General features: G+C 43.5%; 1 protein-coding gene across 1 annotated transcript in view; it reads left to right on the top strand.

Annotated features, from left to right (window-relative positions):
- Nucleotides 1–1,568: 1,568 nt before the first annotated feature.
- The window catches only part of KCNK1 (potassium two pore domain channel subfamily K member 1), a 29,430-nt gene continuing 16,575 nt past the window's right edge, over nt 1,569–14,423 (top strand). Inside the window, exon 1 of the mRNA XM_020786865.3 lies at nt 1,569–6,308. Within this exon, the coding sequence (XP_020642524.1) occupies nt 5,954–6,308 (355 nt within the window). The 5' untranslated portion in view covers nt 1,569–5,953. The remainder of the gene's footprint in view (nt 6,309–14,423) is intronic.

Genomic DNA, 14,423 nt, shown 5'->3' with positions numbered 1-14,423 from the left:
ATGTTCATCTTTGCGCAAAATGTTCCTCTAATATCTCCAATTTTCCTGAACAGATCTCTGGTCTTTCCTTTTCTGTTATCTGCCTCTATTTCTTTGCATTGTTCATTTAAGAAGGCCCTCTTGTCTCTCCTTGCTATTCTTTGGAAGTCTGCATTCAATTTTCTGTAATTTTCCCTATCTCCCTTGCATTTTGCTTCCCTTCTCCTCTCTGCTATTTCTAAGGCCTCGTTGGACAGCCACTTTGCTTTCTTGCATTTCCTTTTCTTTGGGATGGTTTTCGTTGCTGCCTCCTGGACAATGTTACGAGCCTCTATCCAAAGTTCTTCAGGCACTCTGTCCACCAAATCGAGTTCCTTAAATCTGTTCTTTACTTCCACTGTGTATTCATAAGGGATTTGGTTTAGATTATACCTGAGTGGCCCAGTGGTTTTTCCTACTCTCTTCAGTCTAAGCTTGAATTTTGCTATGAGAAGCTGATGATCAGAACCGCAGTCAGCTCCAGGTCTTGTTTTTGCTGACTGTATAGAGCTTCTCCATCTTTGGCTGCAGAAAATATAATCAATCTGATTTTGATATTGCCCATCTGGTGATTTCCATGTATAGAGTCACCTCTTGTGTTGCTGGAAAAGAGTGTTTGTGATGACCAGCTTATTCTCTTGACAAAACTCTATTAGCCTTTGTCCTGCTTCGTTCTGAACTCCAAGGCCAAACATCCCTGTTGTTCCTTTTATCTCTTGACTCCCTACTTTAGCATTCCAGTCCCCTAGAATGAGAAGAACATCTTTCTTTGGTGTCAGTTCTAGAAGGTGTTGTAAATCTTCATAGAATTGTTCAATTTCAGTCTCCTCAGCAATGCTGGTTGGTGCATAAACTTGGATTATTGTGATGTTGAATGGTCTGCCTTGGATTCGTATTGACATCATTCTATAATTTTTGAGATTGTATCCCATTACAGCTTTTCCCACTCTTTTGTTGACTATGAGGGCTACTCCATTCCTTCTACGGGATTCTTGCCCACAGTAGTAGATATGATCATCATCTGAGCTGAATTCGCCCATTCCTGTCCATTTTAGTTCACTGATGCCCAGGATGTCGATGTTTATTCTTGCCATCTCCTGTTTGACCACCTCCAGCTTCCCAAGGTTCATAGATCTTACATTCCAGGTTCCTATGCAGTATTTTTCTTTACAGCATTGGACTTTCCTTTCACTTCCAGGCACGTCCACAGCTGAGCGTCCTTTCGGCTTTGGCCCAGCCACTTCATTAGCTCTGGAGCTACTTGTACTTGTCCTCCACTCTTCCTCAGTAGCATGTTGGACGCCTTTTGACCTGAGGGTCCCATCTTCCAGCGTCATATCTTTTAGCCTTTTCTTTCTGATCATGGGGCGTTCTTGGCAAAGATACTGGAGTGGCTTGCCATTTCCTAGTCCAGGTGGATTGCGTTTAGTCGGAACTCTCCACTACGTCCTGTCCGTCTTGGGTGTCCCCGCACGGCATAGCCCATACCTTCTCTGAGTTACTCAAGCCCCTTCGCCACAACAAGGCAGCAATCCATGAAGGAGTTTTAAAAAATACATCTACAACATTTATTTAAAATTTGCTGTAACGTTTTACATCTGTTTATATACATAGCATTTAGTTTCCTAACTTAACTGTCCACTGTGCTAACTCTGCTTCTACAAAACAGCTGCTAGAGAGGCAGCGTTAGTGCAGAAGTGTGATTCAGCTTTCTCTTTCATTTTACATTAATTTGCTCATCTCAACCACAGGAGCAGAAAAGGCCTGCCAACAATAGTGGATCCCCTTCAAAATACCTATTATTTTGTTAATTTTCCAATTGTTTCCTTCTTTGCCAGCACCTGTATGATATAAGGTATGGTTGAGAAACCTTCGGCCCTCCAGATGTTGTGGCCATGGCAGCCCCATGCAACAGCTGCATAAGGATAAGAGATTATGAGAGATATAGCCCAAAATGGCTGATGGTCCAAAGGTTACAGAAAGCTAGACCTGCCTTTCTTCTTTGTTCCCCCTCATCCAAAGCTACCTTATCATGGGAGGATAGTATATATGGTGAAAAGTACCATGGTACCATTGCTTCAGAAACTGGCAGTCATTATCAGATTACTTCCATTTATCGTTGGCTGTCATTATGTAAAGATAAAGGCAAAATGCAAGATCAGGTATTCTGATATTTTAATGTAAATATGTCCTACATATATCTTTCTGCACTGTGTGCACCTTCAGATTTCAGACACTGTGGTCTGATCGGCAATGTTAAACAAAATCTTTCTTTGACTGATGCAAATGGACCCTGCAACCCCCATTTGACATTTTTTTTGTGAAAGATTTTTCACAAGATAAAGCTCACTTACCTTTGGCTCAATCAACAGAACATAAACCACTGGTGGAATGTATTTCCTTTCTTCCCTGCAGCCTTGGGTTCACCTACCAGATCTACTCTAGAGTTGGGCTCTGTTTGGGGCCAGATGGGAACATGTGTAGACAGGGACTTTTACGACCCTGTTCTGAAAGCAAAAGTCTGGTTTGACATAATTAAATTATGCCTTTGGTGTGAATTTATTTATTTTATTTATTTATTTTTTTGACTTATATACTGCCCCATAGCGCTACAAGCACTCTCCGGGCGGTTTACAATTTTAATTATACAGGCTACACATTGCCCCCCCAGCAAGCTGGGTACTCATTTTACCGACCTCGGAAGGATGGAAGGCTGAGTCAACCTTGAGCCGGCTACCTGGGATTTGAACCCCAGGTCGTGAGCACAGTTTTAGCTGCAGTACAGTGTTTGAACCACTGCGCCACGAGGCTCATTGTAACTTCATTTCCCTAGACATCAAAAGACCATAGCATTGCTTCCTCAAATTATGTGACAGACATATTGAATAGTGTTACAGAAGATACAACACTTTTCTGCCCCTTGTTAATAATGTGTATAGCGATCATCTGTTGACACAGTGCAACATAGGTGGTTATGTCCTTTCTCATCAATGGCAAATTTCCCCAGGTACTGTACTTTATTTCTTAGCATATGGTAGGATAGTTCTACAATTCTTCCTCCCTCCCTCTCTCTCTCTTTTTACTTCCTTCCCTCCCTTCCTCCTTCCCTCCATATTATTTGATACATTTACTTACACGCTGAGAGTAGAGATGAGTCATGTGTGGCACTGAGGGACTGGATAGTTTTCATTGGTCATTGGAAAACATATGAGGACCTTATACATCATATTGTGCCATTGTGCCAGCAACACAATCCAGTGCAAGTCTGTTAAATGCTAATGATCCATTATGTAGCACAGAAAAAATACAGATACTGTACAGAGCAGTCACCTACACCCAACTAAACACAACATTTCAAATCTTTAACATTGTAGCAATTTACCATTTCTATTATGGCAGCATAACAAGCCTGCACATCCACTTGTGCAGATTCCACAGCAGTTATTGGTTCACCTCAGTGCAGCTTTCTATGACTGTGTGTTCTACAACTAGAGAGAAAGGGAGCTCTTTAAAATCTATGGGCAGTGCTGTTGACTAAAGGGCATGTTTACTTGTCTCTAATTCAGGGTATAGAATCATAGAACCATGAAAGTGTAGAGGTAGAAGAGACTCCCAAAGGTCTGACAAAACAGGAAATCTATAACTAAAGCATCCCTAACAGACAGTCCTCCAACCTTTGTTAAAAAAACACCATCCAATCAAAGACAGTCTGTCCACTTCTAAGATAACCTATTTTCAATATCTTAACAATAGTCCTTAGTCAGGAAAATGTCCTGAATGTTTACTTGAATGTAAACATCTGAATGTAAACATTTGATTCCCATTATACAGATGCTGGTGCCAAAATCTCACTGGCCTACATGCTAATGACTGCAACAGGAAATATAAACACGAACTAATGATACACATATAGTCCAACCCTGACATGGGATACACAAGCCTTAGTAGTGGCCAGGAATGCCTTTCCACAGTTAAAACTGGTGTGCCAGCTGCATCCATTCTTGGAGATGTCAGATCTTGCCATGGTGACACATGCCTTATTTACATCCCATTTGGATTACTGCAATGTGCTCTACATGGGGCTGTCTTTGAAAAGTATGCAGAAACATCAGCAGGTTCAAAATGCTTTAGCCAGACTGTTGATTGGCACTGGCTACAGGGAGCATGTAACTTCATTATGACAGCTTAACCGGTTACCAGTCTGTTCCGCGTTCAATTCAAAATGCTGGTTATTATGTATGAAGCCCTATATAGCTTGGGTTCAGGCTATTTGAAGCATCGTATTAACCCTTATGAGCCTACCAGGCTTTTAAGATGATCTGGTGTGTGTGTGTGTGTGGGGAGGGGTTCTCTCAGCCCCACCACCTTCCCAATCTTGTGAAGTGAGGCTACAAGAGAGAGCCTTCTCAGGCGCTGCTCTGAGTTTTTGGAATGCCCTGCCCCAAGAAACCAAACTGGCCTTCTCTCTTCTTCTATCTTCAGGCAAAGATCTTCTTTTCCAGACAGGCTTTCAAGCAATAAGTAGTGTTTTAGGGAGCACTCTACTCGTATTTGCTTTTAAAATTGTTTTTAACATTGGCCAATGTTTATTTGTTTTTTAATATATAGTTCTGAATAGTCTTTTCGACTTGTCATAGTTGTATGATTTTGTTGTGCGTCATCTCGAGCCCCCTAAGGAGATATCTGTCGTTCTATCCATCCATCCAACTATTACCCAGAGATGGCTAACTACCTTGTGGGTCTCTCTCTCCTCCTTCCTGGGTAGCCTTCTATTCTCAACAGCCCTATTTTGTGTTCTGAAGAGTACAGTCCACACAAAAGTCTACAGTCCACACAGGAATCCTGAAACAGAGCAGCCCTATATAGATAAAATGGCAAGGTGTACCTTCAAATGCAAAAAAGTTGGGACCAAACAGCCCAGAATCATTACACACAAAAATTAAAGCCTGGGGTGGAATGCAGAATTCATAGCATAGGCATCCTTCAGTCTCCGGAGACTATGGTAACATGCTCTGAATCGAGGCATGTCCTCTCCAGAGCATGAAGCCTGGGTAAAGTAATACTGTATGGAGAATAGGCTGTTACCCAAGCAGCAGATCCCCCCCTCTCCCCGTTGCTGAAATGGTCCAATGGAAAGGGAAGAAACAATACGACTGGTTCCAGCAACGTGGCAGGAGTTGCCAGAACGACACAAACTGCCTCCGGGACTCCGGCTCTGGATTCTGCCTCGAGGTTAACTCCTGAAGCCTTTTCCATGAGTGGATATAGCCACAAGGCAGTGGAGGTTTGAAATCGGAGTTTTCCTTCTCCTAGATGGGCTGCCTTCCATGAATTCATAGTGTAATTATAATTTGTTTGTTTCCTGCACCAGCAGCTATCCCTTTCTGCGCCCTTTAGTTCCCCCTTTCCCGCCCCATGGGTGTGGGGAGGTGAGTGTGTCCTCCGTCTGTTACGCACGGTGGCTTCTCGGCTGGAACCAGTTCAGCAGCTCCTGCTGACGCGCGGCCCACCGCCGGTTACCTGAGCAGAGAAGCCACGTGAGCGCCGCCACATCATCGAGGCTTTCCATACTGAGAGCCACAGACAAGAGGAAACCGGGGAACGAGCGAAGTGGAGCCCCTTCCAAGGCGACGGGAGGGCGCGTGTCCCTTTAGGGCAGAGCTTGAGGCTCCGGGAGGGGTCGGGCGGAGACGGAGGTCCAGGAGAGCTTTCGGAGCCTCCTTTCCCTCGAGTTGCGAGTGGCTGGGCGAGCGCCCGGACCGGGCCTTCCCGCCCTCGAGCTCCTTCGCTTCAGCCCGCGCGCTCAGGGCCGCCAGGATTCCCGCGCGCAGCTCCCCTCCCCGGCTCACTCAGGGGCCGCAGACGTCGGAAAGCTGAGGGCGGCGGCGGCGGCGGGCTGGCGCTGGACGAGACCTTGAGGCTCTGGCGGGGGAAGATGCTGCAGTCGCTGGCGGGCAGCTCCTGCGTGAGGCTGGTGGAGAAGCACCGCTCCGCCTGGTGCTTCGCCTTGCTGGTGCTGGGCTACCTGCTCTACTTGGTCTTCGGCGCCGTGGTCTTCTCTTCGGTGGAGCTGCCTTACGAGGACCTGCTGCGCCAGGAGCTGCATAAACTCAAGCGGCGTTTCGTGGAGGAGCACGAGTGCCTGTCGGAGCAGCAGCTCGAGAGCTTCTTGGCGCGCGTCCTGGAAGCCAGCAATTACGGCGTGTCCGTCCTGAGCAACGCCTCCGGCAACTGGAACTGGGACTTCACCTCGGCCCTTTTCTTCGCCAGCACCGTGCTCTCCACCACCGGTAAGGAGCGGTGCGTGGCGGCGGCGGCGGCGGCCTTCGCTCAGGCCTCGCCACGCGTTTGAATGGCTTCTCTTTCAGCCGGCCCTCTCTCTCGTTCCTTCGCGGTGACTCCTGCTTAGAGCCTTTGGAGGCGCGAATTAAGCCCGGGAAGCTCGTGAAGGAAGTGAGGGCCGGCCGGCCTCTTCGGAGTGCCGTGGAAGACCCACTCGCGAGGGATAGTGGCTCCCAGGGTCGAGTCCAAGGGTGACTGCCAGGCAGGGCTCAGCCCCGGCCTCTTTCGCCCTCCTTCCCCCAATCCTCCGCGTCCAGTCCTTAGGGGTGTTTTTTTCCATCCCTCTTGGTTCTCGGTTCGCAGAACGGCGCTGGGCCTGCCCGGAGCGTAGGAAACTGCAGAGTAGGGCTGGGTTTAATCTGCACTAGGGCTTGCGGGGTCTCCTGGATCGTGTTCTGAGCACCTGTTTAAAGCCTATGTGGAACAATAACAAACAGAGCAAAGTGTCAGCTTCATCGCAGAGTTCTCTCAGGTTGCTTCCCAGCCCCTTTGGTTTAAGGAGCAAACAGTTCAGGCATTTAAGGGTCCAGCTTCATCCTGGGAGTAATTTACAAAGAAGCAAGGCACAAGATGCTAGGGTTGATTGATACCTAATGTTTAAATGGGCATGTACTTCAATTATGCAAATAATAACATCTGTCTTGATTAGGCTCTACATCCAGTTTTAAAATAATAGCCGGAACAACCTTGATAATGCATATAACAGTGTGGGAAGGAGCATTTTAAATGGGATTTTCTTTCAAGAGTTCTGTATACCTTAAAATGCAGTGCTGTTATACTTTAAAACTAACAATTTCTGTTCTGTGTTTTGATATGCCCCATGAAAGCGTTCAAAAGTGGTTTTCAGCTAAATATGTTTAACCAAGAGTGAACTCCAGTGAATGACAGAGGATCTTACTTCTAAGTAAACATATTTTCACTGTTAGTATCAGCAGTGGAAATGGTCTTGCCTTGTTTGTATCCCTAGTGTCTTACAAACTGTGCTTAGCACAAAGGTTTATATATTTCCCCCATCTGTAATTCAGATCTGATCTCTGCATTGACAAGTGTTTGTACAGTATTTGATTTTAAAACCGAATCTCTTCTCCTCTATGGCCCACATTAACAGCATTCGTAAGATAGGACATTTCAAAGTGAAAGGTGCATTGCTTGTGAAGATGCCTTTATAAAGTACTTTGGAGAACTGGGGCACCATGTAGAATAAGAAATGCAAAGTAGGTCATAAGGATAGACATTTTTAATTCAGTAGAGGAACAACAGGGAAGTTTGGCCTTGGAGTTCAGAACGAAGCAGGACAAAGGCTAATAGAGTTTTGTCAAGAGAATAAGCTGGTCATCACAAACACTCTTTTCCAACAACACAAGAGGCGACTCTATACATGGAAATCACCAGATGGGCAATATCGAAATCAGATTGATTATATTCTCTGCAGCCAAAGATGGAGAAGCTCTATACAGTCAGCAAAAACAAGACCTGGAGCTGACTGCGGTTCTGATCATCAGCTTCTCATAGCAAAATTCAAGCTTAGACTGAAGAGAGTAGGAAAAACCACTGGGCCACTCAGGTATAATCTAAACCAAATCCCTTATGAATACACAGTGGAAGTAAAGAACAGATTTAAGGAACTAGATCTGGTGGACAGAGTGCCTGAAGAACTTTGGATAGAGGCTCGTAACATTGTCCAGGAGGCAGCAACGAAAACCATCCCAAAGAAAAGGAAATGCAAGAAAGCAAAGTGGCTGTCCAACGAGGCCTTAGAAATAGCAGAGAGGAGAAGGGAAGCAAAATGCAAGGGAGATAGGGAAAGTTACAGAAACTTGAATTCAGACTTCCAAAGAATAGCAAGGAGAGACAAGAGGGCCTTCTTAAATGAACAATGCAAAGAAATAGAGGCAGATAACAGAAAAGGAAAGACCAGAGATCTGTTCAGGAAAATTGGAGATATTAGAGGAACATTTTGCGCAAAGATGAACATGATAAAAGACAAAAATGGGAGGGACTTAACAGAAGCAGAAGACGTCAAGAAGAGGTGGCAAGAATACACAGAGGAATTATATCAGAAAGATGTGGATATCCCGGACAACCCAGACAATGTAGTTGCTGACCTTGAGCCAGACATCCTGGAGAGCGAAGTCAAGTGGGCCTTAGAAAGCCTGGCTAACAACAAGGCCAGTGGAGGTGATGGCATTCCAGTTGAACTATTTAAAATCTTGAAAGATGATGCTGTTAAGGTGCTACATTCAATATGCCAGCAAGTTTGGAAAACTCAACAGTGGCCAGAGGATTGGAAAAGATCAGTCTACATCCCAATCCCAAAGAAAGGCAGTGCCAAAGAATGCTCCAACTACCGTACAATTGCACTCATTTTGCACGCTAGCAAGGTTATGCTCAAAATCCTCCAAGGCAGGCTTCAGCAGTATGTGGACCGAGAACTCCCAGAAGTACAAGCTGGATTCCGAAGAGGCAGAGGAACTCGAGACCAAATTGCTAACTTGCGCTGGATTATGGAGAAAGCCAGAGAGTTCCAGAAAAATATCTACTTCTGCTTCATTGACTATGCGAAAGCCTTTGACTGTGTGGACCACAGCAAACTATGGCAAGTTCTTAAAGAAATGGGAGTGCCTGACCACTTTATCTGTCTCCTGAGAAACCTATATGTGGGACAGGAAGCAACAGTTAGAACTGGTCATGGAACAACTGAGTGGTTCAAAATTGGGAAAGGAGTACGGCAAGGCTGTATATTGTCCCCCAGCTTATTTAACTTATATGCAGAATACATCATGCGGAAGGCTGGACTGGAAGAAACCCAAGCCGGAATTAAGATTGCCGGAAGAAATATCAACAACCTCCGATATGCAGATGATACCACTCTGATGGCAGAAAGTGAGGAGGAATTAAAGAACCTTGTAATGAGAGTGAAAGAGGAGAGTGCAAAAAACGGTCTGAAACTCAACATCAAAAAAACTAAGCTCATGGCCACTGGTCCCGTCACCTCCTGGGAAATAGAAGGGGAAGATATGGAGGCAGTGTCAAATTTTATCTTCCTGGGCTCCATGCTCACTGCAGATGGAGACAGCAGCCCTGAAATTAAAAGGCGCCTTCTTCTTGGGAGGAAAGCGATGACAAATCTGGACAGCATCTTGAAAAGCAGAGACATCACCTTGCCAACAAAAGTCCGAATAGTCAAAGCTATGGTTTTTCCTGTCGTGATGTATGGAAGTGAGAGCTGGACCATAAAGAAAGCAGACCGCCAAAGAATTGATGCCTTTGAATTGTGGTGCTGGAGGAGGCTCTTGAGAATCCCCTGGACTGCAAGGAGAACAAACCTATCAGTTCTAAAGGAAATCAACCCTGAGTGCTCACTGGAAGGACAGATCCTGAAGCTGAGGCTCCAGTATTTTGGCCATCTAATGAGAAGAAAAGACTCCCTGGAAAAGACCCTGATGTTGGGAAAGTGTGATGGCAAGAGGAGAAGGGGACGACCGAGGATGAGATGGCTGGACAGTGTCTGCGAAGCAACCAACATGAACCTGACACAACTCCGGGAGGCAGTAGAAGACAGGAGGGCCTGGCGTGCTCTGGTCCATGGGGTCACGAAGAGTCGGACACGACTAAACGACTAAACACACACACAGAGTTTAATATTTTAAAGCAAACTTTTGTTGTGTTCAGCTCTTCGATTTCAGTGTTCAGTCAGAAAAATAACTTTGCAGTGACAGCTTACTGTTCATCTAGATTGGTCTGCAGCATTTGAGGAGCAATAAATAGTTATCAAGAAATTCAGGGCTAATTGCTGTATGTAAGTTTGGATAATATATTTTGTACAACTGTGTGTTTTTTGTTTTGTTTTTTGTTTTGTTTTGTTTTTTTACTCAGTCATTTGAACTGAAGACCTGGAGCTTGAACAATTCTGTTGATGTTCCTCTTGATAAAAGATTTAGCAGCCACAATCTCTCTGTTACTAGCTTTCTCATTATGCTATAAACATATTGTTAGAAAACCAAGCCGGGTAGGTGGGGCTCGTCAGCCATGGAAGGCAGCCCATCTAGGAGAAGGAAAACTCCGATTTCAAACCTCCACTGCCTTGTGGCTATATCCACTCATGGAAAAGGCTTCAGGAAGGCTTCAGGAGTTAACCTCGAGGCAAACTCCGGAGCTGGAGTCCCGAAGGCAGCATGTGTCGTTCTGCCAACTCCTGCGACATTGCTGGAACCAGTCGTATTGGCTCTTGCCTTTCCATTGGACCATTTCAGCAATGTGGAGAGGGGGGATCTGCTGCTTGGGTAACAGCCTATCCTCCATATTACCTTACCCGGGCTTCATGTTCTGGAGAGGACACTCCTCGATTCAGAGCATGTTACCATAGTCTCTCGAGACTGAAGGATGCCTATGCCTAGAAAACCAGAGCTGCAGGTTTGCATCTTGAAATACTTTCAGAAATGTACACCCCAATACTAAAGTCATGTATTTAGAATTTATCACAGTTCATTTCTACTTACATAAGAAATTTAAGACTCCTTTGGATTGGGAAGGTTTGAATCTGTACTGAAATTTGCAGTGCAGTTCTGTGCATGTTTATCTTGAACAGAAGTGGAGAATGTGTGGCTCTTGTTCTAACAATGATTGAATGAAAGCTGCGTGTGAAATAAATTCTGTTACTAAAAAGAGATGAAGGAAAAGACTTTTGTGACATTAAAGATGTCTAAAATGTTATTTGTACAACAGGCAAACACAGGTTCTACACTGCAATGAGCTCTTTCTTTCTTTCTTTCTTTCTTTCTTTCTTTCTTTCTTTCTTTCTTTCTTTCTTTCTTTCTTTCTTTCTTTCTTTCTTTTCAAATTCACCTGGTAGACAATACACTTCCTTTTGTAGTTCTGCAAATCAGAGCGATGTTGATTGAGGAGCATAAACACTTGTCCCTACTACCTCATGCTTCTGATTTTCATTTAAACTGTTTACACTCTGTCAGTAATCATATTTGTCTTTGAAAACAGCAAACTTGCCATCCATTCCACCCTGTGCAGAAAAGCAAAACATCTGGAGTTGTTTTGTGCCAACTGATAAATTGATAAGAGTCTGTTTAGTTTAAATGCTTTCAATCTTGCTAACTGGAAGAACTGGAAAGTTCAGAAGCCTCTGTTTCTACAGAATGAAGCCAGAAGTTTTGCAAGTATTCTCAAAAGCAGAGACTACATTGCAATGCTAATTGGATGAATGTCTAAGAGGATGCATGCCAGCTAGTTTGTTTCTCTTGCTTCTGAATAAGGTGACCTGGTGACGACATGGGTATTGTATTTCCTGTTACAGTGGAAAAACCGATTGCTCACCGTGGGTGGCTGAAAAGCACAACCATAACTAATTCATCACATACTTGCAATCTGAATAGCTTTGGTCTTTTAGCTACTTTTTTTTTACATTGTGCTATGAATTTCAGTGCTTGAAAGAACTTTCTGTTTTTAATTGAATTAAACAGTCCAGTTACATTTGAACCCCACATTTAAAAAAACAATTTTATTCTATCTAAATATCAAATTTTTGAATTTTTCCCCTAAAATGTAAGTTTGTGGGAAATTGCCATGGTTGAATTTGTCCTCTTGGCAGCATTGATTTTTATTTACACAGAAGTGTTGATATCCTTGTACTCCTGGGAGGCTCACCCCAAAGTTTGAGGTGGGTACCCCATACTCTGGTTGCAAACCACCTATGCCAGCTGCATCATTCATTGTTCATCCCTTTTTTGGATGCAGTAATTTATGTTCACATGAACATCAAAGGCTTCCTGCCACATGGCAATTTAGGGTGCTCCATTACTGTACCAGTTTAGCCTATGGCCTGCTTTCTTTGTGTTTGTGTTTTTAGAAGTATTATAATGTGGCAACACTGTTAAGGATTCAAAAGTTGTACAGATTGAAGTATATTTTCTACTTCATTAGAAATGCTGAAAATATGTTATGTTCCCGACTATAGGGGGAAAGTAGGATCCTTTCTGATTTATGCATGAAGGAGCTTCCTTGAGTAAGGGGGACACCATTGTTTAATGTTGAGCAGCCCAGTTTCAGACTGATAGGTAACTCTGCACCTGAATTGGTATTTGGTGGCTGAAATTGGTTATTAGTGACTATGTCAGGCTGATGACAGCATTAGCTGTGACTTTTCCAATTCCCCCAGTTGGGTTTGATGGTACCCACTTACCTCTAGTGTGTGTGTAGCTGACTGGCTATGTCATTGCTTTAGAGCACTTGCCTGCAGAATCAGAGGTTCAGTTCTCCACTGATTTTCTTGTGGGAAGAGCCAGGATTGCATAGGCTTGGGCAAGCTGCATGGTCCTGGAGCACCATCAGAAGGAGAAACTGGTGAGTCAGTTCCTTTTGTCAGGAAACCCTGACAAAAGTCATAATGGGTCCAAATTGTCCTGATTACACATAATTGTTATGTTTTACACATGTTTGATGGCAGTGATATTGAAATACTTTGCTTTAATACTTTGCACTATAAAGGGCAAGTACTTTGCACTATACAAAGCATAGACAAGGCATATACACTATACTATTTCAGGCATCCTCAAAGATAGTGAACTAAGAACAGAGTTAGCAGATCAAAGGTTTCCATTTATGGTAATCTCTGATAGCCATTAGAAAAGACAATCCCCTACTTGGGAAGATACCCCCTACTTTACTGTTCTTTACTAGAGTTGTGGTAGTATCATCAAAAGGCCTACCCAAAAGGCTTTTTTCCCCAGTAAGCAGGAAGCTTATAGATATTCTAAGCCCTAGTGGATAGCAAGAATAGATCTGAATATGCTGTGTTGTTCATAGAAGTGGAGACCAGTGAATAAAGTGGAATTCAAGGAGCTTTTTAGAGGCAACCAAGGGAAAGTTTTGGCTTTGCTTCATTCTGCTTCACATCTGTATCACTTACACTTTTCCAGCTATCATGAATAGTTTAACAACTTTGAAACTTCAGCTGGTTTGTCTGATTACTGTTTTGTGAGTTTAAAATAGTAAAAGAAATACGGAAATGAAGAAAATCACTATTAAAAATAAAGATATATTGAACAATATAATTTTTTTAAGACAGATCTTTGGACAAAGTATAAATGTTGACCAAAAAAATGGAGGGAAAAATTGGAGTGCTAATTAAATGTGCAGGAGAATGAGTCATCGAAACAGTTTAACAAGGTTTGAATGAAGAATACAAAATGGTTTTAAAAATATGACTCACAAAGTATGAATACTTCAAATGAAAAGTTAATTCTGAATTATAATTGTCAAGGCTCTGTGGTACAACTTTGTTAGAAAGCACTTCACATTTTCATATACACCACAAGCAATGACAAGAATTATGTTTTAAAAAACACTGAACTACAAACTAATTGTGCAGACTTTATTTTATTTGCTACATTTATCTATCTTTCCCACTGAGCTCAAATGGCCACTTTATCCTCACAATGACCAGCTTGTGAGGCAGAAGTCAATGTGATTGGCCCAAGTTCACCCACTGAGTTTCATGGCTCAGTAGAGAATAGAACCTAGGTTTGCTAATTACTACACTCTTAGTGTAAAGTTATGAAAGCATAAACCAGAAGTAGTACTTTGCAGCTGTGCAAATTATTAGGCTGCTTCCCAAACTGAATTGGACTGGTTTGGATGGAGTCTGAATCAGATTAGATTGGTCCATATTGGGTCCAAATGGATAAGTTCAGAGCCCTATCTCTCCTGTGTCAGGAAAGGAAGAAGGGAGCAGAAAAAGGAAGAGAGGGAAGACAAGTGGGAGAGGAGAGTGGGAAAACAGCCTAAAGGAGTCAGGTGGATTCCCCCTCCTCCTGACTGTTGTGTGCACCTGTGTGTGTGTCTCTGTGTCTGCCCTTGTGCATGCCAGGTGAGAGAATGCACAAAGTGGGAAGAGGGTGAACTTCCATCAGAGGAAGGTACTGCGAAAAGGCATCACATTGCTCAAGATCTCACTAAACCATCCAATTTTTATTATTTTTGCCTGTGCTAGACCATTGCATTGAATCACTTAAATTAATTTTTTTCTTGCCATGTGTGTAGTGCTGATCAAG

Source organism: Pogona vitticeps, chromosome 1 (assembly GCF_051106095.1).
Source record: "Pogona vitticeps strain Pit_001003342236 chromosome 1, PviZW2.1, whole genome shotgun sequence".
Classification (NCBI taxonomy): domain Eukaryota; kingdom Metazoa; phylum Chordata; class Lepidosauria; order Squamata; family Agamidae; genus Pogona; species Pogona vitticeps.
Note: the sequence above shows the minus strand (reverse complement) of the source record. Positions and strands in the feature narration are given on the sequence as shown.